This window comes from Zeugodacus cucurbitae, chromosome 3 (genome assembly GCF_028554725.1).
Source record: "Zeugodacus cucurbitae isolate PBARC_wt_2022May chromosome 3, idZeuCucr1.2, whole genome shotgun sequence".
NCBI lineage: Eukaryota > Metazoa > Arthropoda > Insecta > Diptera > Tephritidae > Zeugodacus > Zeugodacus cucurbitae.
Window position 1 is genome coordinate 26,459,540 of NC_071668.1, and position 25,892 is coordinate 26,485,431.

Sequence of the window (25,892 nt, forward strand, 5' to 3'; positions counted from 1 at the left end):
ACGAAATCTGAAGCCACCGACTTTTATGTAATGGCACAATACTTTCAGTCAAAAAAATCTGGCCAAATTTGATTGAAGCAACAATACGAAATGGCAAGGCAGCAGGTGAAGTTGTACTCTTACCATGCATTCCATTATTCCAACGGACATGCCGTTTGAATTTAAGCGCTTGCAGTTCCCAGTACGTCTTGCCTTTGCGATGACCATCAACAAATCGCAAGGGCAAACGTTTCAAGTGTGCGGCGTCACTTTGGAAGAACCGTGCTTCTCCCACGGCCAATTATTCGTCGCATGCTCGAGAGTGGGAACACCAAGGTGCTTATTCATTTACACGCCAGGTGGAAAAACCAAAAATGTTTTATACCAATATGTTTTATAAATGTTTTATAAATAAGTAACAGTTTTACAACAATAAAGAAAACACAAAGTAAAAACCCTTAAGAGTTTTAATCGATTTAGGTGTAGCGAAGCGCACAGGGTAACAGCTAGTGTATTTATAAAATTTGGAAACATGCATAAATGAATTCAGTTATGATCAAAATTACGCAGTCTATGTGATGGAGTTTATGTTGGTACTCGTATTTGATCGCGATTAAGACTGTTGTTTTGCGAGAGATTTTATGTAAAAAGCAAACAGTACTACACTTTGTGGACGTTGCAGTAGTTTTAATTCGTCCGCGCCATGTGTTCCAAATTTCATTAATATATCTCAATTTTTATCCAAGTTATCGCTTGCACTTACGGTACTTTTATTATTGAGAATTTTCCCAGTGCTTAAAATGAGTCGCTTGGTAACATTGTGTTTTCCAAATGAGAACTTTCTTCTTACCGTATTAATTTATGAACACTTGGTCATAAAAGCCATTGAAAAAATATTAGAGGCAATAACGTTTTATAAAAAATCAAACTCAGCACCCAAACCAATCATAACAGCTGTTTGATGATATTTCACCAATCAACTCGAAAAAGGGTCCATGTGAAATTTTCAAAAATATGTAGGTCGTCATCGTATATGAGGTGAGGTAATCTAACTTCTCCACTGTAAAAAATGGTTTTGATATCCAGAAAGTGTTCGAATATGAACGTGAAATGCTACTTTTATCGTTTTCAAAATTATTATTTATATCGATTTAAGCCGATAATTATATTTTATATAAAAATATTGACTTAGCCACTTTTAAAACTGAATCAAAAATAATAAGTTCATTTGGTATAAAAGGCAAACTAAAAGTGGTCATTCACTGCAGTACTTTAAGTCAACAACTAGTAAACATTAGATTACGGAGAATATTAGTTCGAAATATTCATCAGGAGAAATGATGATATTTTTGGGTTTCTTACTGCTTTTTGTGATTGCTAGAAGTCGGACTCTACCAGGAGATCCACGCTTGGAAGACGATCCTGAACTAACTCCTGGCTTCTTCGAAGGCGATATTGCATTAGACGTGTCCCAGCGTAATGGCGTAAGAAAGAAAAGCCGTCATTGGCCCAACGGTACAGTCTATTATAAAATCTGCAAAGGATTTTTCAGTAAATATATACATTCCACATTTCTTTATTTGATTTCTTTACCTAATATTTTAAATACTTTACCACTTTATGAAGACAAAGAGCAAGTACTTTTAATTAAATGTGCCATGAAATACATACAAGATGTTTCTTGCATTCGCTTCATAAAGGCCGCCGATAACCAACCATATTTTCTCAACATAACAGGCACCCAGCGGGGCTGTCACTCCAAGGTTGGCTTTACTGGGCGCGTTCAAAGATTTAATTTAAAACCGTATCCCTTAGAAAAGGGCTGCTTTCGTTTCGGCAGCATAGTACACGAAATGATGCACGCACTCGGTTTCTATCATATGCAGAACACTTATAACCGCGACGAATATGTTTATATTGCCAAGGAAAATATTAAAGAAGGCCATTTTCATAATTTTAAAAGATATGATAAGAAACATATTGAGGATTTTGAATCAGAATACGATTACGCTAGTATTATGCATTATAAGAAGTATGCTTTCACGAAGAACGGCAAAGATACAATAGTGCCACTGAAGAAGGAAGCGAAGGGTGTTATGGGTCAGCGTGTGGGATTAACTAAATGTGATATTGGCAAATTGAATAAAATGTATAAATGTGGGAAGAATTAATCAGCATTAACAAACTGTGTTGCTATGGGTGTCGAATTGATATGAATATGCGTGTGTACATATATGATGTGAACCTATGTTTATTATATATCATATATTATACTATATCTGTTAATTTTACTATTTTTTGATGCAACTAATCTGCTAATTTACAATTACTATAAATATTTAGAATAAAGTTTAAACTATTACGATGAATGTATTTTGAAACCTTTTAATGACATTCTTTTGTGAGGACAGCTATCGCCCTGGTACCATAATGCATGAATTGATGTACACACTCGGAGTTTGCCCCATATGAACATGTTTTATAACAACTATCATTTTGAAAGCAAACGTAGAAGTACTACGAAACTCATTATTTCTAATTCCCTCTTTCAAGTGAAACAAATTTATGATATTGACAAAAAAATCTTTAAATGACAAAACTTATCAAGTTTCAGAAGCAAATTAAAATCACTTACCTTACTAAGTTTGTTGATGGATTAAAAAATGACTTCGGCAATCTCATCTATTTCACAAAATTCATACCATAACATTCCGTATATCATGTTCCCTTTATTCTTCTTTTCATCTTGAAAATTCAAAATTAAGACCTCATGGTTTCTTCGCTTCGCTAGTTGAGAAAAATTTTAAAGATAAAGTAAAGCATGGTCTTTCATCATTCTGACGCAGCAACACTCAACAATGACGGTTGAACTCATACGAGTACATTAAATTTATTTTATTTTCTATCCAATTAAGAACTAGAATATTGATGCCAATGCTTTCTTACTTTCTATAGTTTTGTTCACATAACGGTTGTTTGTAAGTCACAAAACTAAACGAATTAGATATAGGTTTGTATACATATATCAAAATGATTAGGGTGGCGAGACGAGTAAAAATCCGAATGTCTGTCTGTCCGTCCGTCCGTCTGTCAGTGCAACGGATAACTTGAGTAAAAATTGAGATATCGTGACGAAACTTGGTACAAATGTTCCTTGGGACCGTGAGAGGATTACTTTCGAAAATGGGCAAAATCGGACCGCGGCCATGCCCACAAACTGGTGAAAAAAATATGCCATAAATAAAGTTATATAAGTAAAATTTGGAACAAAGGATCGCACTTGTAAGGGGCATATTTGGATGTAATTTTTTTGGGGAAGTGGGCGTGGCGCTGCCCCCAAATAGGTTTTTTGTATATATTTCGCAAACAAATAAAGCTATATTATTTCTTTTAGCCACTAAAATCAAAGAAATCGGATAACAACCATGCCCACCTCCAATACAAATGTTACGTTGACAATGACTAAAAGTGCGTTAACTCACTAACGAAAAACGTCAGAAACTCTAAATTACCGTAGAAATAGCAGATCGGAGCTGCACTCAGTTTTTTTACAAAATGAAAAATGGGCGTGGCATCGCCCACTTATGGCTCAAAAGCCATATCTTAGGAACTACTCGACCGATTTTACTGAAATTCGGTACATAGCACTTTCCCTGATCACACGGACGAAATATGGGCGAAATCGGTTCACAAGCACGCCGACTTCCCAAATAATACAATTTTGAATTCCATCTGATTCGTTCACTTTATAATATACATATTAGGAACCAATGAAGTTAGCGGAATAAAACTTTACACAAATACTATATTTCAGCCGTGACATTACTTGTGGAAAAATTGTCAAAATCGGACCATGACTTTCAAACCCCTGATATCGAAAGAGAAGAACTCAGTGCCTAAAGGTAATGTTTCACCGAAAATAAATCTCTCAGAAATTTTAATGTAATTCAGAGGAAATTTTTTTCTTATAACTGTTTGTCTCTGTTAAAATTGGGTTATAACTTCCAATAGATCCCAAATACCTAATTATAGGTAATATAAAATTAAGTGAGCGCATAGTCTTCGATTCGATATTGTATCTTGGTGGTCAAAACGAATGAAACCGTTTCAGGAATTACCTCAGTCCCCATATACTATTTATGATGTTTTTCGTAATTCTATTGGTCTTCATGCCGAATATATGGGTCGAATTGTGTTATCTTTATAAAATTACATCAATAAATTGCGAGAGTATAAAATGTTCGGTTGCAAACGAATTTAGCCTTCCCTTACTTGTTTTGTAATGTTTTTTTTTCATATTTATTGTTATTAATAAGTATTTTTGTTATTAATATGAAATAAATGTGATATCACTCTAAAATAAAAAATAGTAGTTCGAAAAGTATAAAATGTTCGGTTGCAAACGAAATTAGCCTTTCCTTACTTCTTATTAGTTTATTTTGTTCTGTTTTGCAATTATTAATTACTTAATTAAAACATTTGGTTAGTTAGAGAAATATGTTTTAATACTTTCTAATGACAAATTTAATTTGAAACCAAGTTAATTAAACATGCGATAGAGTCCAATTTGTATAAAATGCAATATAAATGTTGACGTTCACATAGGTACTAGTTCATGTCCAGAGGGCTTTATTAGTTGTATTGGAGTGCGGAAAATAATTATTCGAAAATTTGAAATTTTGCTCAGCAGAAATGAGAACCTTTCTGAGTTTGGCGCTGCTTTCGGTTATTGGTGCAAGTCGAACTCTACCTCCACTAGATCCACCAATGGAAGATCCTGAACTGAATCCCGACTTAACAGTGTCACAACGCAGTGGTATGAGAGATTCAAATCGACCTTGGCTTCTCTACTATGAATTTATAAGTGAATTTGGTAAATGAACTTATGTATGTTTGTGTCTTCAGTTTAACTAATGAAGAGTTTGCATTTAGGGAATGATCGAAAAGCTTTTATAAAAGGTGCAATGAAGATCGTGGAAGACGTTTCATGCCTACGTTTTGTAGAGGTATGCGGTCGCCAGCGATCTTTACTCGATATAACGAAAAACAGATGTGAATTAACAGCAGTAACTACGGGTACCAGGACAACATTAATAGTACCGGATAATTTTGGTTGTCATAATACCAGATCTCTAATGAGAACTTTATTTACTGCACTCGACTTTGTTCATAAGTCCCTAAGTTTTCGCCCTTTTATTACTAAATATGTCATTGGAAATATTTTGCCGGGTTTTGCATATCCTTTTACAAATTACAGTAAGGATATAGTTGAAGATTTTGGTGTAGAATACGATAACGGTAGTATTATGCATTCTCCGGCTACTTATAACGCGGACAGCGGTGAAGAGACTATAGTGTCGTTGAAAAAAATACCGATCGTTTTAATGGACCAGGTTGGAACTTTAAGCAAGTCCAATATAATCAGTATGAATAAAAAGTATAATTGCAGTATGGATTAGAAAGCTAAGGTCGGCGGGGAAATGTATATAACGATATATATACATATGTACTAATATATCTAGTGTAACCCTTTATAAATCATATTATTTTTTCCGATGTTACTAAATTCAATTTCGCAATTAGTAACCATGGGAACTATGAATATATGTACTATTTTTATCAATATTTATAATAAAGTTTAAACTCATAATTTCAACATTTGCAAAAGTCACTTAACTTAATAATTACAATAGTGTATGTAGGTAAGTATAGCCAATGATTAATTAATTAATCAAAATCGGTTTTTATATATCGATCTCAAAGAACTTTTAGAAATGTTGCTATCGCGATTTGCTGTGGTATCCTTTCTCCCCCTCTCTCTCTCTGAGATTCATTGCGATCTTGGTAACGGATAAGTATTATAGCATTTAACAAGTAAGGAAAGGCTAAGTTCGGGTGCAACCGAACATTTTATACTCTCGCAATTTATTGAAGAAATTTAACCAATACATATATGCGGAATAATGCTCACCGTATTTTTGAAAACCCTATAATTAGGTATATGGGAGCTAGGAGAAGATACTTTTGAAAAACCTACAATGAGGTATATGGAAATGTTATGACCCGATTTTAATAATTTTCGGAACAGAGACACACTATTAGAAGAAAACAATTTTCTCTGAATTAAATTGAGATATCTGAGAGATTTACCCATATTTTCGGTTAAAATTTATCCTTAGGCGCTGAGTTCAACATGTTCGATATCTGGGGCCTTGAATAGTTATGGTCCGTTTTCGACAATTTTTTCACAAGTGAAGCCAGAGATGATATGCACTAATTGTGTAAAGTTTTATTCCGTTATCTTCATTGGTTCCTTATGTTTACATTATAAAGTGAAGGAATAAGATGGATTTCAAAATTGAGTTATAAGGAAAGTAGTAGTAGTTGTGAACCGATTTCGATTCGATTTTTCGATTTTTTTCCGTGGTATCAGGGTGTCAAGAAAATATTATATACCGAATTTCATTCGAATCGGTCGAGTAGTTCCTCATATATGGTTTTTGACACATAAGTGGGCGATGCAACACCCATTTTCCATTTTGTAAAAAAATCTGAGTACAGATCCCTTCTGCTATTTCTTCTGCAAAATTTAGTGTTTCTGACGTTTTTCGTTAGTGAGTTAACTCACCTTTAGTAATTTTCAACCTAACCTTTGTATTGGAGGTGGGCGTGGTTATTATCCGATTTCAACTATTTTCATGGTGTGTGGTGGGGTATGTAAGAGAACTGACTGCAGAAAGTTTGGTTTATATAGCTTTATTAGTTTGCGAGTTAAATACAAATAACCGATTTGTGGGCGGGGCCACGCCCACTTCCCCAAAAAAATTACATGCAAATATGCCCCATCCTAGTGCGATCCTGTATTCCAAATTTTACTTTTATATCTTCATTTATGGCTTAGTTATGACACTTTATGTGTTTTTGGTTTTCACTATTTTGTGGGCGTGGCAATGGTCCGATTCTGCCCATTTTCGAACTTGATCTTCTTATGGTGCCAAGGAATATTTGTGCCAAGTTTCGTCAAGATATCTTAATTTTTACTCAAGTTACAGCTTGCACAGACGGACAGACGGACAGACGGACAGACGGACAGACGGACAGACATCCGGATTTCAAATCTACTCGTCACCCTGATCACTTTGGTATATATGACTCTACATCTAACTCTTTTAGTTTTAGGTGTTACAAACAACCGTTATGTGAACAAAACTATAATACTCTCTTTAGCAACTTTTGTTGCGAGAGTATAAAAATATACGAGAAACTCGTGGTGACATACAAATAGCTGTTGTGTGCCTGAGTGCTCAAGATGCAAAGGCGGCTCTTAAGTTACGTAAAACAATGATCGTCGTCGATCTGTCGCCACATGGCACGAAATTGTTGCAACCCGATTGACACTTATTTACGCCCACGGTGTGGATGAGAGGGACACGTAGCAAATGTATGTTCTAACGCTCCTATTTGCATACTCTGTAAAGGGGAACATTCAGCCTTGAGCACGACTGGCCCCAAGTATCAGGAGATGATGAAGTCACTTCAAAAACAAGCAAGGAAGGGCTTCAGGTGTAACCGAACATTTTATACTCTCGCAAGTTATTTATTTACTATAAAGTAAACGACTCGACTTCAAACTTCTGGTATAGGGGAGTAGTTGTGGTTGTGAACCGATTTAGCTAATTTTCATAACATAACATTAGGATGCCAGGGAAATATTATGAACCGAATTTCATTGAAGTGGTCGATAAGTTTCGGAGATATGGGTTTTGACCCATAAGTGGGCGGAGCCACGCCCATTTTAAATTTTGTATACCACTTTGAGTGCAGCCGTCTGTACCATCTTTGTACTGAAATTTAAGGTTTCTGGTTATTTTCCTTACTGAAATAAATCATTTTTAATAGTTTTGAACATAGCATTTGTAGAGAGGTAGGCGTGGGTATAATCCAATTATATCTATGTTTGGACTGTATAAGAAAATGTCTATAAAAAACGACTCTGGAGTTTTATTTATATAGCTTTATTCGTTTAAGAGATATGAACAAAAAACTTAGAAGAGGGCGGAGCCAAGCCCATTTTCCCCAAAATGCTTCGAAATATGCACCTTCCTGGTGGGATCCTTTGTACCAAATTCTACTTTCATAAATAAATAGTTTGACACTTCACCCGTTATCATCGTCAGATATAGCAACAACTTGTCCAACTTGCAATGGGTACCCCTGCCAGATACGCTGCTGGTACGCCAGCTACGGTGCCAATGGTGGCGTCTAAGGTATTTCCTCGGCAAAAATGACCAAACGGCGAGGTCCAGTAATTTCTCACACAGAGTGACCGTTATCTTAGTAATAGCAAGAGTGCTTCTCGTTGACTCTAAGGGTAATTTGCAAGAATGTCTCGCTCTCTGCGACATGGGTTCAGAGATTTTTGTAAATACGGTTTCGAGACATCCACATGGTCGTTACATTGTACAGATTACATTTCGAGATGACGTACCTCAACTTGGGAACTTGCATCCTGCAGCACTTTTTGAAACTTGAACGGATATTGGAGAAAAACATTAATGATTCCAGCACGACGATATTGAAACTTGAACGGATATTGGAGAAAAACATTAACGATTCCAGCACAACGATATTGAGCCTAGACTGTATGATCCATTGGGTACCAGTTGTCGTGAACGACAATATCTTTGTTCAAAATCTATGCCCAGCGAAACTGATTTGGGATACCCCCTACTATTTGAACTTTACGAAGCTTGCATGAAATACAGGAACAGTCTACAGGCTCTCGAGAGAATCAAAATATCTCGATGCTTAGGAATCAGAGAAAATTATATAACGACGCTGCATGGATTTCGTGATGCGCGTACTAAAGTTTACGCAGCAGTTATATATCCCTTTCGACTCCGACGTTACCTGTGAGCAATTACACCAGTTTGATGACTTAAAGCAAAAATTGTATTCAATGTTCGAAATTTATTGAACAATATTTGTTGTAAAACATATTTGTTTATAAATCGTTTATGTACTAAGTGACGATTTTTTGAATCTCAAAAGTTGCCTGTGGGCAAAGTTCGGTCATAGTAGTTCTTGTTTTCAGTTATGCGTTCAAAAGATAAATATGTTTCTTAAAGTGAAATGAACAATATTTTGCAGTTTGATGGGAATGTTTCGAGTAATGAAGATAGTGGAGATGTTTCAGCAATGTTAGGGACATTGTTGAAAGCGCAGAGAGCATTGAAATAGGTTAGGTTAAGGGATAGAGCTCCGCAAATGCTGATAATCTCACTGAGACAGATTCGACTGTCCATTGTGACACCCGGAAAAACTCCTAACGGATCAAGAAGACTCTTATATTGGACTCAATAATAAGTTCTTAAGTCGGCTAATATCGATTCAAATCACGTCGCTGGGTCCGCAGAAAATATGCCCACCGAGGGGCTTTAACCTAAGTCTGGCGAATGCTGGACATTGAAGGAGGAAGTGCTTGGACGATTCCTCTTCGCCTTCCTCCAAACAGTTTTGGAAACTAGTGTCTGACATGATCTCTAGCTTCACTGCGTGTGTGCCTATTGGGCAATGTACAGCAAGCACTCCAATGATCGCGGAGAGATGAACCTTACTGAGCAACAATAACTGAAAAGACCGTTTTCGATCCACTGTGTGGTGTCGCTACTGCGCAGGTGCTGGTTGTTCTCAAGTGCTTGGCGAGCTCACTCAAAGACGGTGTGTCCAGCGATCTGGAGCAAGTGGACCACGGACTGCCCACACGTTTCCACTCCGTCGCCAATATTGCTTGGGTACCCTCTCTTGCAAGCTGATCCGCTTTGCAGTTTCCAGCGATTCCGTGGTGACCGGGCAACAAGAAGTTGGATTTTAAAGTAGTTCGAATCTACTGATTGACATATACGTTGACATATTGAAATAGGACTTTTGGAAGAAATTTGTAAATAGATATAATTCGTCACACAATTAAAGGACAGAAATCACATAATAGCATTGAAGAAATGTATCTTAATTCTCTAATATAATGATAATCAAAGGCATTTGAATTAAAAATTGTTTTGTCCGCAAATCATACTGTAATTTCAAAATTTGTGTCCAGAAATAGATTTGAAAAGCTAAATGTTCCTTCTGAATTGAAAAAAAAATGTGAAATCAATCACAATTTAATATGTATGTGTGCGTTGCTTATCGTCTTATATGGGAGATGAACCAATTGCAGACGTTGGAGCACACAGGTGTAGATCTTTAGAAAATTTTGATGGAATCGTATAATGTAGTTTACTTTCAAATTTTAGTCGCAATTTCCATTAGCCATTTGGTCAAGCAATAACTTGATCGGGATATCCTAATATAACTTGACACACATAACCCTTGGCACTATGAGAAGTTTTGTATTGTAGATGGACAAAATCGGACTACTGCAAAGACTAAAAAAATGGAATTAAATAAAAACCAAAAACGGTACGGAAGGACATCTGTGGTTAAAAAAATAAGTTTGTAGCATACTAACTCTAAAATCGCTTGCTATTGCAGTTGGGAAATTCTTTATATAGGCATTTGATATCTTGATATTTCTGCTGCTGCTGAAGCGCATGTTCGATCTCTTGAACCATTTAAAAATTTTAACAGCATGAAAACAGTGCAGGATTGTTATTTATTCTAACTACTTTATTTTTGCAAAAATATTTTATCATATTATATGATTATTACGGAATACAGTAATCAATACAATTGATTTATTTGATGGTTCTAATTTCAGTAAAAAATATTTACTCGTATGTTCATATGTAACATTCGTTCGGTATTTGCACGAAAAGTACATTCATTGGTTGTGTTCTAGGGCAATATTGTCACCCAGGAACGATAGTATCAACGAAATAAACAATCTACAAAAATAAACAAAAACAAAAATCAAAGTAAAAACAAGTAAGGAAAGGCTAAGTTCGGGTGCAACAGAACATTTTATACTCTCGCAATTTATTGATATATTTTTATTAAGGTAACACACAATTTGAAATAATTAATAAAAATTAGGTATATGAGAGCTAGAGGAAGTTATGACCCGATTTTAACCATTTCTGGTACAGAGACACACTATTAGTAGAAAAATATTTCCTCTGAATTGAATTAAGATATGTAAGAGATTTACCGAAATTTTCGGTGAAAAATTACCATGTGACACTGGGTTCTTCATATTCGATATTCGGGGCTTTGAAAAGTTATTGTCCGATTTCGACAATTTTCGACATATACAGTATTTGTGTAAAGTTTTATTTCGCTATCTTCATTGGTTCCTTATGTACTTGAGTTACATGGGAAGTTGTCGTGATTGTGAATCAGGGTGTCAAGAAAATATTATATACCAAATTTTGTTTCAAACGGTCGAATAGTTCCTGAGATATGGTTTTTGACCCATAAGTGGGCGATGCCACGCCTGAGTGCCACGATCTGAGTGCAGCTTCCTTATGCAATTTCTTCTGTAAAATTTAGTGTTTCTGACGTTTTTCGTTAGAGAGTTAACCCACTTTTAGTAATTTTCAACCTAACCTTTGTATGGGAGGTAGGCGTGGTTATTAACCGATTTCAACTATTTTCATGTTGTGTGGTGGTGTAAGAGAACCGACTGCGGAAAGTTTGGTTTATATCGCTTAATTGGTTTGCGAGATATATACAAATAACCGATTTGGGGGCGGGGCCACGCCCACATCCCCAAAAAAATTACATCCAAATATGCCCCTTCCTAGTGCGATCCTTTGCTCCACTTTTATTTTACTTTTAAAACTTTATTTATGGCTTAGTTATGACACTTAATGTGTTTTCGGTTTTCGCCATTTTGTGGGCATGGCAGTGGACCGATTTTGAAAGCAACCCTCTCACGGTCCCAAGGGATTGCTCTCTAGATGGGTCCCTAGATTGCCAGGAATTTGACTTTACACCAGGACAATGATTAGAACCATATTTCGGACATAGCAAAGATTTGGTTTATTCACAACTGCCCAAAACTACTTGAAACACCTACACAAAGCCCCGACCTCAATTTAATTGTTTATCTCTGGGAGCGTTGGCCAAGAGACTCTACAAAACCAAATATAATAATATAAATCAGCTGAATCATGTTTTACTAGAAACTTCGTTAGATCATTCCGAAAGCGTTTGCAAGCTGTTTTGGCAAGCAAAAGATTGCAACTTAATATTAATATTAATAATTAATCTCAAAAGTCTTGCTTGTTAAGAGGGGACACTTAAGCGAGGATTACTGTATATGCTTTTAGATGTTCATCCACCATTTTTTAACAATTATAAATCCTCTATTGAAGTATTTTAACAGCGCAGGAGTGTCAACATTTTTTTTTTTTTTAATTCGTATATTCACTTACCTTACTAAACATGCGATAGAGTCCAATTTGTATACAAAGCAATATAAATGTTGACGTTTACATAAGTACTAGTTCATATCTTGTGGGTTTTATTAGTTGTATTGTAGTGCGGAAAATGATAACTCGAAAATTTGAAATTTTGCTCAGCAGAAATGAGGACCTTTCTAAGTTTGACGCTGCTTTCGGTTATTGGTGTGAGTGGAGTTCTACCTGTCGATCTACCAATGGTAGATCCTGAACTGAATACCCTCTTGAGAGTGTCGCAACGCAATGGTGTTAGGGATTCAGATCGACGTTGGCCCAATGCTATTGTCTACTATAAATATTGGAAAGGATTTGGTAATAGAATGAAATGAAATATATTTGTGCCTTCGGTTTAACTAATCAACATTTTGTATTTAGGGAATGATCAAAAGACTTTAATAAAAGGTGCGATGAAGTCCGTGGAAGACGTTTCATGCGTTCGTTTTTTGGAAGCGGGCGTTGACCAACCGTATTTTGTCAATATAACCAGCATTGATGTCGGTTGTAATGGAACTATAGGCTTTCAGAAAGGCATTACATCATTAAATCTACCGGGTGCAGTAAGTTCATACTGCTGTACTCTTGGAAAAATTCTACATGAATTGTATCATGTGCTCGGCTTTCATAATATGAACCAAAATTACAATCGGAACGATTATGTACGTATAATTTACGAAAATATTACTCCAGGCCGCGAGCATCTTTTTACAAAATTCAGTAAGGATTTAGTTAATGATTTTGGTTTAGAATACGATTACGGTAGTATTATGCATTCTCCGGCGAATATGTTTAGAGGACTATAAATCTTGCGCAAAACCTTTCTCTCGAAAACCCCAAGTGTCGTCTCATCGGATATTGTCATCGTCCATGCTTCAGCGCCATACATCAGGACGGGAATAATGAGCGACTTATAGAGTTTGTTGTTTGTTCGCTGACTATTTGTTTGATGACAGGAGATATTTCGTCTTGTCCTCATTCACCATCAGACCCATACGCTTCGCTTCTTTATCTAGTGTGGAAAACGCAGAACAGCGCGGTTGTTGCTTCCGATGATATCAATATCATCGGCATACGCCAGGAGCTGTACACTCTTGTAGAAGATTGTACCCTCTCTATTTAGTTCTGCAGCTCGTATTATTTTTTCCAGCAATAGATTGAAGAAGTCGCACGATAGTGAGTCACCCTGTCTGAAGCCTCGTTTGGTATCGAACGGCTCGGAGAGGTCCTTCCCGATCCTGACGGAGCTTTTGGTGTTGCTCAACGTCAGCTTACATAGCCGTATTAGTTTTGCAGGGATACCAAATTCAGACATCGCGGCATAAAGGCAGCTCCTTTTCGTGCTATCGAAGGCAGCTTTAAAATCGATAAAAAGATGGTGAGTATCGATTCTTCTCTCTCGGGCCTTTTCCAAAATTTGGCGCATGGTGAATATCTGGTCCATTGTAGATTTTCCAGGTCTAAAGCCACACTGATAAGGTCCAATCAGTTCGTTGACGGTGGGCTTTAGTCTTTCACACATTACGCTCGATAAAACCTTATATGCGATATTGAGGAGACTTATACCACGGTAGTTAGCGCAGATTGTGGGGTCTCCCTTCTTATGGATTGGGCAGAGCACACTAAGATTCCAATCGTCAGGCATGCTTCCTTTCAACCATATTCTACAAAGAAGCTGATGCATGCACCTTATCAGTTCTTCGCCGCCGTATTTGAATAGCTCGGCCGGTAATCCATCGGCCCCCGCCGCTTTGTTGTTCTTCAAGCGGGTAATTGCTATTCGAATTTCTGGGTCGGGTAATGGAACATCTATTCCATCGTCATCGATTGGGGAATCGGGTTCGCCATCTCCTGGTGTTGTATTTTCACTGCCATTGAGCAGGTCGGAGAAGTGTTCCCTCCATAACCCCAGTATGCTCTGGACATCCGTTACCAGATTACCTCCTCGGTCCCTACATGATAATGCTCCGGTCTTGAAACCTTCTGTAAATCGCCTCATCTTTTCATAAAATTTTCGAGCATTACCCATGTCGGCCAGCTTTTCAAGCTTTACATACTCACGCATTTCGGTCTCTTTCTTTTTACGTCTGCAAATGCGTCTCGCTTCCCTCTTCAGTTTTCGATATCTATCCCACCCCGAACGTGTTGTGGTCGATCGCAACGTTGCGAGATAGGCAGTCTGTTTTCTCTCCACTGCGGAACGACAATTCTCATCGTACCAACTGATTTTTTGGTGTTGCCGGAGACCAATTGTTTCGGCTGCAGCGGTATGCAATGAGTTTGAGATGCCGTTCCACAGCTCCCTTATATCGAGATGCTGATGAGTGCTCTCAGAGAGCAGGAGTGCAAGTCGAGTAGAAAATCGTTCGGCTGTCGGTTGTGATTGCAGCTTTTCGACGTCGAACCTTACTTGTGTTTGTTGACGGGCGTTCTTTGCTGCTACTAGATAATGGTCCGAGTCAATGTTTGGTCCTCGGAGCGTACGCACGTCTAAAACACTGGAGACATGTCTTCCGTCTATCACAACGTGATCGATTTGATTGCGCGTGTTTCGATCAGGGGACAGCCACGTTGCTTGATGAATTTTTTTATGCTGGAATCTGGTACTACAAACAACCATATTTCGGGCCCCAGCGAAGTCGATCAGCCTCAGGCCGTTTGGCGATGTTTCGTCATGGAGGCTGAATTTTCCGACAGTTGTGCCAAAGACACCTTCTTTACCCACCCTGGCGTTAAAATCGCCAAGCACGATTTTGACATCGTGGCGGGGGCAGCGCTCATAGGTGCGTTCTAGGCGCTCATAGAAAGCATCTTTGGTCACATCGTCCTTCTCTTCCGTTGGGGCGTGGGCGCAAATCAGCGATATGTTGAAGAACCTCGCTTTGATGCGGATTGTGGCAAGACGTTCATCCACCGGGGTGAATGTCAGGACTCGGCGTCGTAGTCTCTCTCCCACCACAAATCCAACACCAAATTTGCGCCCTTTTATATGGCCGCTGTAGTAGATGTCACAAGGACCCACCTTCTTCCGTCCTTGTCCCGTCCATCGCATTTCTTGGATTGCGGTTATGTCAGCCTTTACTCTTACGAGGACATCAACCAGCTGGGCAGAGGCACCTTCCTAATTAAGGGTCCTGACATTCCAGGTGCATGCCCTAATATCATTATCCTTAAAACGTTTGCAGGGGGCGTCTCATCCGAGGCTTTATTTTTCGATTTTTCATTGGTACTCCGTTTTTATGTGGTGGGTCCCAAGCCCTACGCACAACCGCAGAAGCGGGTTCTCCTTCTCACTTTAGCTCGCCTTCAAACGGATGTTTGTTAGCTACCCAGAGGATACTTGGTCTAAAACCGGAAGTCGTGAGCTGCTTGAATCATGTGGAGAAGAATCGTTTCTGGACACTCCCAAGTGAATGACAATCAAAAACTTTCCTTACTTACGTGAACTTCTACATATGACCCCATCCCTATTGCAAAAAATACCGAAAGGTTTAATGGGCCAGCGTAAGACTTTAAGCCAGTCCGATATAATCAAGTTGAATCGAATGTATGAATGTACAATTTGCGAGGACTAAAAAGATACGATTGGAAGGTTGGCGGGTGAATCTTATGTATATATGTAGAGCTCTTTTGAATTTAAAAACTTTTATTTATTTATAATATCAGTTTTATTTAAATATATAATATTGTAATTATGTTTCACAAAATCTTCTTAAATGTAGTTTTATTTAATTATATAAAATTCACAAATGTTCTCAACTTTAGAGAGCGCGGCACGTCCGCTCGTAACAGAAATCAAGAAGGCTCTGTCCTATAACATGCGCTGACGATGGAACGATGAGCTGTACGATGTATACGACGACATTGACATAGTTCAGCGAATAAAAAGACAGCGGCTACGCTGACTAGGTCATGTTGTTCGAATTACTGAAAGTGTAATTTTTTTGGGGAAGTGGGCGTGGCCCCCAAATCTGTTATTTGTTTGTAACTCGCAAACCAATAAAGCTATATAAACCAAACTTTCTGCAGTCGGTTCCCGTAGGTACCCCTCCACAGACCATGAAAATAGTTGAAATCGGATAATAACCACGCCTACATCCTATACAAAGGTTAGGTTGAAAATTACTAAAAGTGGGTTAACTCACTAACGAAAAACGTCAGAAACACTAAATTTCAAAGAAATAATAGCAGAAGGAAGCTGCACTCAGATTTTTTTACAAAATGGAAAATGGGCGTGACATCGCGAGGCCCGGGCCTAGGGCGGCACAATTTAGGGGCGGCAAATTTTTCAGAATGTCAAAATTTTAAATCTGATATAATGTAACGACAATACATTTTAAGGATTTATTCTGATTTTTTTTAATATAAATTTATAAATAAATTTGTCTGAAATAGAATGTAATTCATTTTCTGATTAACTTTTTTATTCGTGAGTGCAATACTGAAATAATTGAATATTGATAAGCTTTTTCTGACGAATTTTCAAAGCTCTGTTGACTTGTTGTATCTTTAGTAAAGTGAATGTTACAAGTGAGACTTAAAAGCCTTTCTCAAACTCGTTGGTCGGCTCAACATGATGCATGCTACACATTAGAAAAAGAGTGGCCTGGAATAAATGTTGCACTAAACTTTATTGGTGAAAACAAAGATGAAAAACCTACTACGTGAGCTGAAGCTAAGGGACTGCAGCATAAATTACATCTAGAAACAGCAATTCTAGTCATTGTTTTGCAATGCAATTTTGGATCGCTTTAATGCTGCGAGGATTCTCAAGCTGATTTATCATCTGTGATAAGAATATATAGTTCTTTGGCATTATTTCTCCAAGATATGAGAGATAAACAATTTTCTGATTATGAAAAAAAGCCAAAGCACTATCTGGAGCTCAAAATTATTACCACTATAACCCGTCGTAAAAAAACACGAGAACTACAGGCTGACGAGTCACGGGAAAATGAAAAAACAGCTTTATCTGGAGAAGAAAATTTTCGAACCAACGTTTACTATCTAATTTTAGATACTTTAAGTGTACAATTGACAGGACGTAAAAGTGCTTATCATAATCTTTACGGAAAATTTAATTTTTTTGACAATTTATATGAAATAGATACCAATGAATTAAAAATTCGCGTAGATGAATTAGTTACTAAGTATTCTGATGATTTGGAAGATACTTTCGCGAATGAATGTATTCATTTGCACTGTCAACTCAAAGATTCTCTAATGAACATGATATTCGTTCCGCGCAAGGAATTATCCATTTTTTTGCATTCTCAAAATCTTCAAGATGTTTATCCAACTGTAGACATTGCTCTACGTATTTTTTTGAGTATTCCGGCTACGAACTGTTCAGGAGAAAGATCTTTTCCACCTTGAAAAGAGTCAAAACGTATTTACGCGAAAGTATGGGCCAAGAGAGACTCAATGCTTTAGCACTACTGTCAATTGAAGCCAACTAGTTCAAGAAATTGATTACAACGACATAATTGATGATTTTGCTCAGATGAAAGCCAGAAAGAAGATATTTAAAAATTAAGTTATACAGTTTAAGAAAACTGACTGTTATTTATGTTGTTAATATTTTTTTGTATTGTTTAACAAATATACTTTTTTGAAATAAATATTATATCTTAATAATATGAACGGACTCAAAGAAATAAAATTTCATCCTTTAAAAAGGGCGGCTAATCAGACATGGCCTAGGGCGTCAAATTACTTAATCCGCCACTGGTTGCGTGGACGTACAGACAAAGGGAATTCGGAATTCAATTTGTCTTACCGAACTGATCATTTAGGTATAAATATATATATAAATGTATGTATGTCTAACCTTTTCGCAAATGTTTTTGGATTTCATATTAAGTGCTACATGGTTGTACGAAAACGTCGTACCCCACTATACAGCTCATAAAACTATTATTGCGGCGAAGTTTTTTGACCGAATCTTATCAAAAAATCGGTATATCACATAATTACTTAGGTCATACGATTTGATTATATTATGTGAGGGTTCACCAAGTCAGTAATCAGGTGCGAATGTTTAGTTAGAAATTAACAAATATGAATTATTGGTGAGATAAAAAACCGAAAGTACTGTTTTCATAAGCTACAGTTGCATTGGAATGAATATTATGACCAAATTTTTGTTTATATACTAAACGCCACTAAATTTGTGAACCAATACCGCAATTTGATATCTAAACTATTTATACCGATATAGGAGAGTTACTTAAGCTTTAATAATCAAACAGCAGTTGATTGGATTATATTATGGATGAGAATATGTTATGTATGACGCTTTTTTAACCCAATAAATTATTAGTATGTGACCTAACAAAATAATAATTTAAAAACTTATACTTCTGAACTTTATAATTATATTTCGAAAATAATCACGATTTACTGCTGTCCTGATATATATGAACTGAGTAATTATTGCTATGAATATTATTATTAAGATTATTTATTTATTTTCAGTTATATAATAATATAATTACTACTAAAACTATAACTTAAAATTATATACATAAATAACCAGTGATATCACAAATAAATTAAATATTTACATATATGTTTAGTTCCACAACTTTACACAAGTTCTACGTTAATATGGGACACTTATACATGATATTAATTTTGTTTATATCCATTTTACTCAAATGATCTCGTTGGCCGATACGTGCGGTTTTATCAAGTGGCACTATGGTATCTTGACCATTCTTCGAAAATGCACCAGCTCTATAATGTAGACAGCTATCATAATCGTAACCCATATCGAAATCGGTCACATACGAGGCATTGTACTTTTCAAAGTTTAACTCTTTGCCCGCCACAATATTGTCATAGACAACTTGTATGAATTCATCGCGTTCACTATCGCTTTGCTGATGATAAAAGCCGAGCGCGTGCATGAACTCGTGCAATATGGTGCCCGGTCGGAAGCAACCCTCGCCAATCGGATAATTCTCCAGGTTCATTGTCTGCACTTTGGCCTGATAGCCAACGGCGGTGAAGCAGCCACCCGCCTTGGATGAAATTGCCACATATTGCTTAGAGGATGTACTGGCCTCGCGAAATTTCAAACATGTGCGTGTTTCCAACACTTCTATGGCGTCCAGAATGGCTTGGCGATGAATGGCATCTGAAATGTGAGCGTAATATTAATTAATCATTATTAAAATTCTTGGAAAATTATTCTCTCTAAGGCTATATGCTTCTTGCTGAAGTAATAGGAATATAATCTCTAAGTAATTTGGTGTACATTTTTTATATATTGATTAAAAGTTGTCCCGTACACCTCCTTCCTAGGTGCGATCAAGATCTAACTACAGTAGAACTTCCATAACTCGAACTTCTATAACTCGAAGTACTCCATAACTCGATCTCTTGAATTGCCAATAGAAGTCAAATTTTATTCAAATTACCTTCCGTAACTCGAAAGTCTCTCTAACTCGAAGTTTTTTATGGATTATGGTGACTCGAGTTAGGGAAGTTCCACTATATTTCCAGTCAAACCCAAAATATTCAAATTATACATTTATACGTTAGATGGCGCGGATAATACAGTTCTAGAGCACTTAAGAGTTACAAATAAGTATGCGCTATTCATTATGTCAAATTTAATGGCATCAAAAAAAATGAAATGGACGTTGATTGTAGTACAACTATAATTGAATTTGACAAAAGTACTCATTAATTAATTCAATAACAACTTTTAATATCACTAAGATTCAACCACAGACTTGTATTACTTATGTATGCTTCTGTTATCGAGTGTTTGATTAAATTTGAGAATACTTTTCACGAGTATAATCCCACATTAATTGCGATACACTTCAAAATTAGATATTTTTCCACTTATCTTGACGGAAGTACTACTGCAATGAAGATAGGAAGGATTGGCTTAACATGTGGAACGTAGACTTGTTCACACTTCATAAATGTACAATATATATCAATATATATGTGGCACTTCACTTATTAGTATTATTAAGCACTTGAATACGAGTACAATATATTTGTATTTTTTTGGAACATACCGAAATCGCCGACAATCTTGTAGTACACAACACGATTTGGCCACCGTTTGGTCTCGTCAACCAAACCATTTCTGCCTTGTTGCGTACTCCGTAGCAGGCGTTCTTGAGCCTCAGTTAAAATCATATCGCCTTCAAACATGCCCGCCGACTCTTCGGCATCCTGCAATGTCGAGACGGGTTTACCCAAAGCGAAGTTTACGCCGAGCAATGCAACCAAAATTGGCCAAAGCAGTATTCTTAAAAGTCCCACCGTCATGACTTTAAATTAATTTTTAATTTTTTCCGAAATTTTAACACTTACAATGTGTCTGTTTGAAGCGCGAGAAAGTAACTGTTATTGTTATGCGTTAGCTGGTCTATTCTTATTTGCGAATTCGTTTAATTTTTTAGTCAAATCGGCTAGATAAGATAACCGCACAGAATTCTTCAGCGGTCACTTTACAGCAAGCGGTTAAGTTTGTTTGTGTCGACACTTTTATTAGTTATGAGATAATGATTTTCAAAATTTACGAGTGTAATCACATTTTAATTTCATATTGCCCACATTACATGAGCAATATGAGCAATACATGCATCACGCAATTATTTATAGCCCCCTGATATGACGGCACTTGTGCGTTCAATTTATTGATTAGATGGCGCTTGGTTTAAAGTTTAAAGTTTGATAAGCTGTCGATTGTACGGGAAGCACTTATTGTATACTTATAGCCATCGATATAGAAAGACGTCACTTTTATGCGAACAAAATAAAAATACGGTGGATAAAAGCGGATCACAAGTGTAGACAAATGTCAATAAAACTAATTTTGGTATGGGCATAATTAAATTGTATAACATTTTATCTGAAATGTAGCCTAATATTTAAGTAAACAGAGTGTAAAAATATTTTCAGGTTACAAGGCTATTTGCACTATTTGTTATATACATATATTGAATTATAGTGTATGAAAGAGAACTAATGAGTTTAACATATATATTCTATCCATATTAATCCATATTAATATTATAAATGCGAAAGTAACTCTGTGTGTCTGTTACTCTTTCACGCGGCTGAACGGATTTTGATGAAATTTGGAATGGTGATAGATGATAACCTAGAAATGGTCATAGGCTATATCGTTCCAGGAGAATTAACATAGCTACAAACCAATATGACGTAGTCAATTCTCCCACAGACTATTTAAAATTGCCTGAACTATCAACACTCACTTTGCAATTAGAATTAGTGTGAGTTGTCATCATGCTTCGTAACATAAATTAACCTCGACTTTGCAATAGAACAAGACTGACTGTGATTAACGTAGTCAATATCGTCATCGAAGCCAAGATTGAGCCAACTATGAAATTTTCTAATTTGTTACATACTCATTTCAATATACGATTAAAAAAAATTTAAGTTTAACAAACTATGATGATTTACGCTTAATACAGATGTATTTATGTCGATACAGATCCGCTTATGTTAATGTATATCAATCAATATACCGACTATAACGTTTACTTCTTTATGCGTAAGATTTGTTTTATTATATTGAAAAATTTACTAATTTAATGTATACCTTAGCCACAACAACGTGTGGTCGGGTCTGCTAGTATATATATATATACCAAAGTGATCAGTGTGACGAGTTGAGTTGACAGACATCGTCCGTCCATCCGTTCGTCTGTGCAAGCTGTAACTTGAGTAAAAATGGAGATATGGTGATGAAACTTAGCACCATAAGAAGGCTGTTTTCGTAGATGCGCGAAATCGAACCGTTGCCCCCGAATTTGTATACAAAATTTTAGGTAGGCGTGACTCCGTCCACTTATAGGTTAAAAACCATATCTCAACAAGTAAGGAAGGGCTAAGTTCGGGTTTAACCGAACATTTTATACTCTCGCAATTTATTGATGTAATTTTATAAAGACAACACAATTCGACCCATATATTCGGCATAAAGTTCAATAGAATAACGAAAATCATCATAAATAGTATATGGGGACTGAGGTAATTCCTAAACCGATTTCACTCGTTTTCACCACCAAGATACAATGTATCGAAGACTATACGATCACTTAATTTAATATTACTTATAATTAGGTATATAGGATCTGGGGGAAGTTATGACCCGATTTTTACCATTTCAGGTACAGAGAGAAACTGTTATAAGAAAAAAATTCAGAGGGAATGAATTACATTAAAATATCTGAGGGATTTACCTATATTTTCGGTGAAAAATTAACCTTAGGCACTGAGTTCTTCATGTTTGATATCAGGGGCCTTGAAAAGTCATGGTCCGATTTTGACAATTTTTCCACAAGTGATGTCACAGCTCAAATACAGTATTTGTGTAAAGTTTTATTCCGCTAGCTTCATTGGTTCCTTATGAATACATTATAAAGTGAACGAATCAGATGGAATTCAAAATTGGGTTATATGGGAAGTAGACGTAGTTGTGAACCGATTTCGCCCACATTCCACCCGTCATCAGGGTGTCAAGAAAGTGTTATATACCGAATTTCATTGAAATCGGTCGAATAGTTCTTGAGATATGGTTTTTGACCCATAAGTGGGCGACGCCACGCCCATTTTCCATTTTGTAAAAAAATCTCAGTGCAGCTTTCTTCTGCCATTTCTTATGTAAAATTTGGTGTTTCTGGCGTTTTTCGTTAGGGAGTTAACCCACTTTTCGTAATTTTCAACCTAACTTTTGTATGGGAGGTGGGCGTGGTTATTATCCGATTTCTTTCATTTTTGGACTGTATAAGGAAATGGCTAAAAGAAACGACTGCAGAAAGTTTGGCTTATATAGCTTTATTGGTTTGCGAGTTATATACAAAAAAACTTATTTGAGGGCGGGGTCACGCTCACTTTTCCAAAAAAATTACATCCAAATGTGCCCCTCCCTAATGGGATCCTATGTTCCAAATTTCATTTTCATAACTTTATTTATGGCTTAGTTATGACACTGTATAGGTTTTCGGTTTCCTCCATTTTGTGGGCGTGGCAGTGGACCGATTTTGCCCATTTTCGAAAGCAACCTCCTCAGGGTGCCAAGGAACATGTGTTCCCTGTTTCATTAAGATATCTTAATTTTTACTCAAGTTATCGCTTGCACGGACAGACGGACAGACGGACAGAGGGACGGACGGACAGACATGCGGATTTCAAATCTACTCGTCATCCTGATCATTTATGTATATATAACCCCATATCTAACTCTTATATTTCTTGGTGACACAAACAACCGTTATGTGAACAAAACTATGATACTCTGTGCAACAGGTTGCGAGAGTATAAAAACTAATCGGCCAATTTCAACAAAGTTCTGTTCGTGGCATTCCCTTGGCATCCCAATAGTATAGTTTGAAAATGAGGGAAATCGGTTTACAACCACGCCTTCTTTCTATATACCACTATTTTTAAGTCCAACTGGTTCGTTCCGTTTACAATGTATAAGTTAATCATCAGTGAAGATAACGCTGCAAAACTTTGCACACATATTACGTTTCTAGTTTGACATCACCCATTTTAAAATCACCGAAATCGGAGTACAGTGCACTCGCGAAAACTCGAATTAATGAAAACCACACCTGTTCGAGTTAACAAATTATTCCAGTTTTCGAGTGCTATATTTTTCTTGCATAATCCAAAATATTAGAATGTGGTTTGCTGTTTAGTGATTTATGACCAGTTTATTAGAACATTGTATTTTTGTTTTCTTAAATAATACAAGGAACATGTGTATGTAAGAGGTAGGTTGTTTTCTAATTATTAGAAAAAAAAACAGTGAGTTCTCTCTTTGCCGTTTTTTATTTTCGACCGAATTCAATACCCATTTGCCCATTGTATAGCTTTGCTAAAAATTGATACCACTTTGTATGAACTTATGCGTTCTGGTTCATTTTCACTTGCCGCCTCAAATTCATCTTAAGAATTGATTTCTTCAATGGGCTCCCTTCAATCAGGTCTTTATTCCAGTTATTTATTTCTTCTTTTGTAAAAGTAACCTAATAAAAAAGTGTTGTTGTTAAACATGAGTTTTTTATTTTGAATCACCACCATACCTTAGGAGCCTTCGAGAATATTTTCAGCTTCTTTTTCCAAATTTATAGCTTATGCTTCCAGTTGGTTTTTCATAACATCATTGCAAATAAAATATAATTTCATGTTCGAATTTTCCTCATTTTACATTTTTAAAATGAACCCGTGCAAGAAACGCGAAAGTTCATACATACATATGCATGGGAGAGTGTGTATAAGTGTGTAGAAACCTATAACTTTTGAAATGTTTGTTTAAACCCGTGCGAAGCTGGAGCGATCTGCTAGTACCTAATATACTTATTGCCAAACTTTCGGTGGACTTTTTACCGCATATATCGGTTAGTATGTGAGATACCTTAGCAATCCTTAGCGAACAAATAACCGCTTTTGAGACTTTGAAAAATAAATGTTTTTAATTATTATATTAAAATTATTTTTGGTTTATTGTTTATGCTAAATTCTGTATGATTTACAATTAACTGGTAAATGCGGTCATTTGAAAGCCTTGGGTAGAAATAGGTATATATTATATGTCGGTAGTTTTAGTGTTAAAGTGAATAATTAAGTGAGTGTATAATTTTAGATATTATTAGGGTATTCACAAGGTGTCATGGTGTGTCATATCGTCATATTGTCATATTTGTTTATGACTGTCATACCAACACTGTTGTTGTTTCACATGCAAAATTAAAATATGACTGATACAACACTGCGTGCTATGTTTCTTGAGTTCGCTATTCTATACCCCTACCCACTTGCTGCCGAATTTTTTCGGTTTTTTGCGGCATATGCTTAGTACTGCAGTAACCGGTTACTTTTTGGAACCGGTTTTTTTTTGTGACACACTCGTGGCAGTGTGGGCGGTCGGTGGGTGGGACTTTGAGGCGTTTTGGGGCAAAACTTCGACGAGTGGGTAGTCGGTTTTCTGTGAAGAACCGGTTTTTATGGGTCGGTCAGTGGTCGGTTTTGCTCGTGCCCTTCTGCCCGAACACTTCTCAACCGATTTATACCGCACAATGTATATATCTGGAAAATACGGACATATATCTGGTTTTGGTCTCAGCAAAAATCGCTATGATTAAGTGTATAAATATGACAAAATATGACATACAACAATTAAAGCTCCAGTTACCGATGCTTGACTTGACTCAGCTTCGAAAAATTTGGCTTGGAAAACTTAGATGCAGTTATACTTCACACAACTTCAACTTCAGCTGTTATTATTATAGTTTCTGGGTAGAGTTGCCAGATGTTCAGATTTAGCTTTAAAACTAAGTTTTTTAAATTAAAATATCACCAAGATTGAAGATTTTAAAACTATTATACAAAAAAACTTCACTATTAGGAAATCTGTGAACACGTTAAGATATTCTGTTTGAAAGAAAACTCTTTAATAAATACATTTATGAATATAGCTTTGAGCAGAATAGCACAAAAGAAACGTGCACG

General features: G+C 36.4%; 4 protein-coding genes across 7 annotated transcripts; 3 read left to right on the forward strand and 1 right to left on the reverse strand.

Annotated features, from left to right (window-relative positions):
- Positions 1-1,243: 1,243 nt before the first annotated feature.
- LOC105214738 (seminal metalloprotease 1-like) lies at positions 1,244-2,348 on the forward strand. Of its 4 annotated transcripts, none has more exons than XM_029041973.2 (2): positions 1,244-1,530; positions 1,606-2,348. In XM_029041973.2, the coding sequence occupies exons 1-2, from the start codon at positions 1,317-1,319 to the stop codon at positions 2,148-2,150; spliced, it is 759 nt and encodes a 252-aa protein (XP_028897806.1). In that variant the 5' UTR covers positions 1,244-1,316; the 3' UTR covers positions 2,151-2,348. The 4 variants fall into 4 exon arrangements, with proteins under 4 accessions (XP_028897806.1, XP_054082993.1, XP_054082992.1 ...); XM_054227018.1 differs by having other exon boundaries at positions 1,717-2,348; XM_054227017.1 differs by having other exon boundaries at positions 1,244-1,494.
- A 2,209-nt stretch (positions 2,349-4,557) lies between these two features.
- On the forward strand, positions 4,558-5,646 carry LOC128920456 (high choriolytic enzyme 2-like). The gene is made up of 2 exons (XM_054227722.1): positions 4,558-4,852; positions 4,912-5,646. The coding sequence occupies exons 1-2, from the start codon at positions 4,672-4,674 to the stop codon at positions 5,436-5,438; spliced, it is 708 nt and encodes a 235-aa protein (XP_054083697.1). The 5' UTR covers positions 4,558-4,671; the 3' UTR covers positions 5,439-5,646.
- Positions 5,647-12,416: 6,770 nt separating this feature from the next.
- LOC128920520 (zinc metalloproteinase nas-7-like) lies at positions 12,417-16,128 on the forward strand. The gene is made up of 2 exons (XM_054227953.1): positions 12,417-12,695; positions 12,759-16,128. The coding sequence occupies exons 1-2, from the start codon at positions 12,509-12,511 to the stop codon at positions 13,181-13,183; spliced, it is 612 nt and encodes a 203-aa protein (XP_054083928.1). The 5' UTR covers positions 12,417-12,508; the 3' UTR covers positions 13,184-16,128.
- Positions 16,129-18,820: 2,692 nt separating this feature from the next.
- Positions 18,821-20,948, reverse strand: LOC105219460 (seminal metalloprotease 1). Its single transcript, XM_054227603.1, has 2 exons — positions 20,417-20,948; positions 18,821-19,518 (listed from the first exon to the last, which is right to left on the reverse strand). The coding sequence occupies exons 1-2, from the start codon at positions 20,670-20,672 to the stop codon at positions 18,977-18,979; spliced, it is 798 nt and encodes a 265-aa protein (XP_054083578.1). The 5' UTR covers positions 20,673-20,948; the 3' UTR covers positions 18,821-18,976.
- Positions 20,949-25,892: the final 4,944 nt, after the last annotated feature.

What these genes read in the sequence shown, in the direction of transcription:
- LOC105214738 (XM_029041973.2), top strand. Translation starts at nt 1,317, where the DNA reads ATGATGATATTTTTGGGTTTCTTACTGCTTTTTGTGATTGCTAGAAGT. An exon ending in AATCTGCAAAGGATTTTTCA is followed by an intron (nt 1,531 to 1,605) that starts GTAAATATATAC and finishes CACTTTATGAAG; the next exon opens with ACAAAGAGCAAGTACTTTTA.
- LOC128920456 (XM_054227722.1), top strand. Translation starts at nt 4,672, where the DNA reads ATGAGAACCTTTCTGAGTTTGGCGCTGCTTTCGGTTATTGGTGCAAGT. An exon ending in TGAATTTATAAGTGAATTTG is followed by an intron (nt 4,853 to 4,911) that starts GTAAATGAACTT and finishes GTTTGCATTTAG; the next exon opens with GGAATGATCGAAAAGCTTTT.
- LOC128920520 (XM_054227953.1), top strand. Translation starts at nt 12,509, where the DNA reads ATGAGGACCTTTCTAAGTTTGACGCTGCTTTCGGTTATTGGTGTGAGT. An exon ending in TAAATATTGGAAAGGATTTG is followed by an intron (nt 12,696 to 12,758) that starts GTAATAGAATGA and finishes TTTTGTATTTAG; the next exon opens with GGAATGATCAAAAGACTTTA.
- LOC105219460 (XM_054227603.1), bottom strand. Translation starts at nt 20,672, where the DNA reads ATGACGGTGGGACTTTTAAGAATACTGCTTTGGCCAATTTTGGTTGCA. An exon ending in CAAGATTGTCGGCGATTTCG is followed by an intron (nt 19,519 to 20,416) that starts GTATGTTCCAAA and finishes CTCACATTTCAG; the next exon opens with ATGCCATTCATCGCCAAGCC.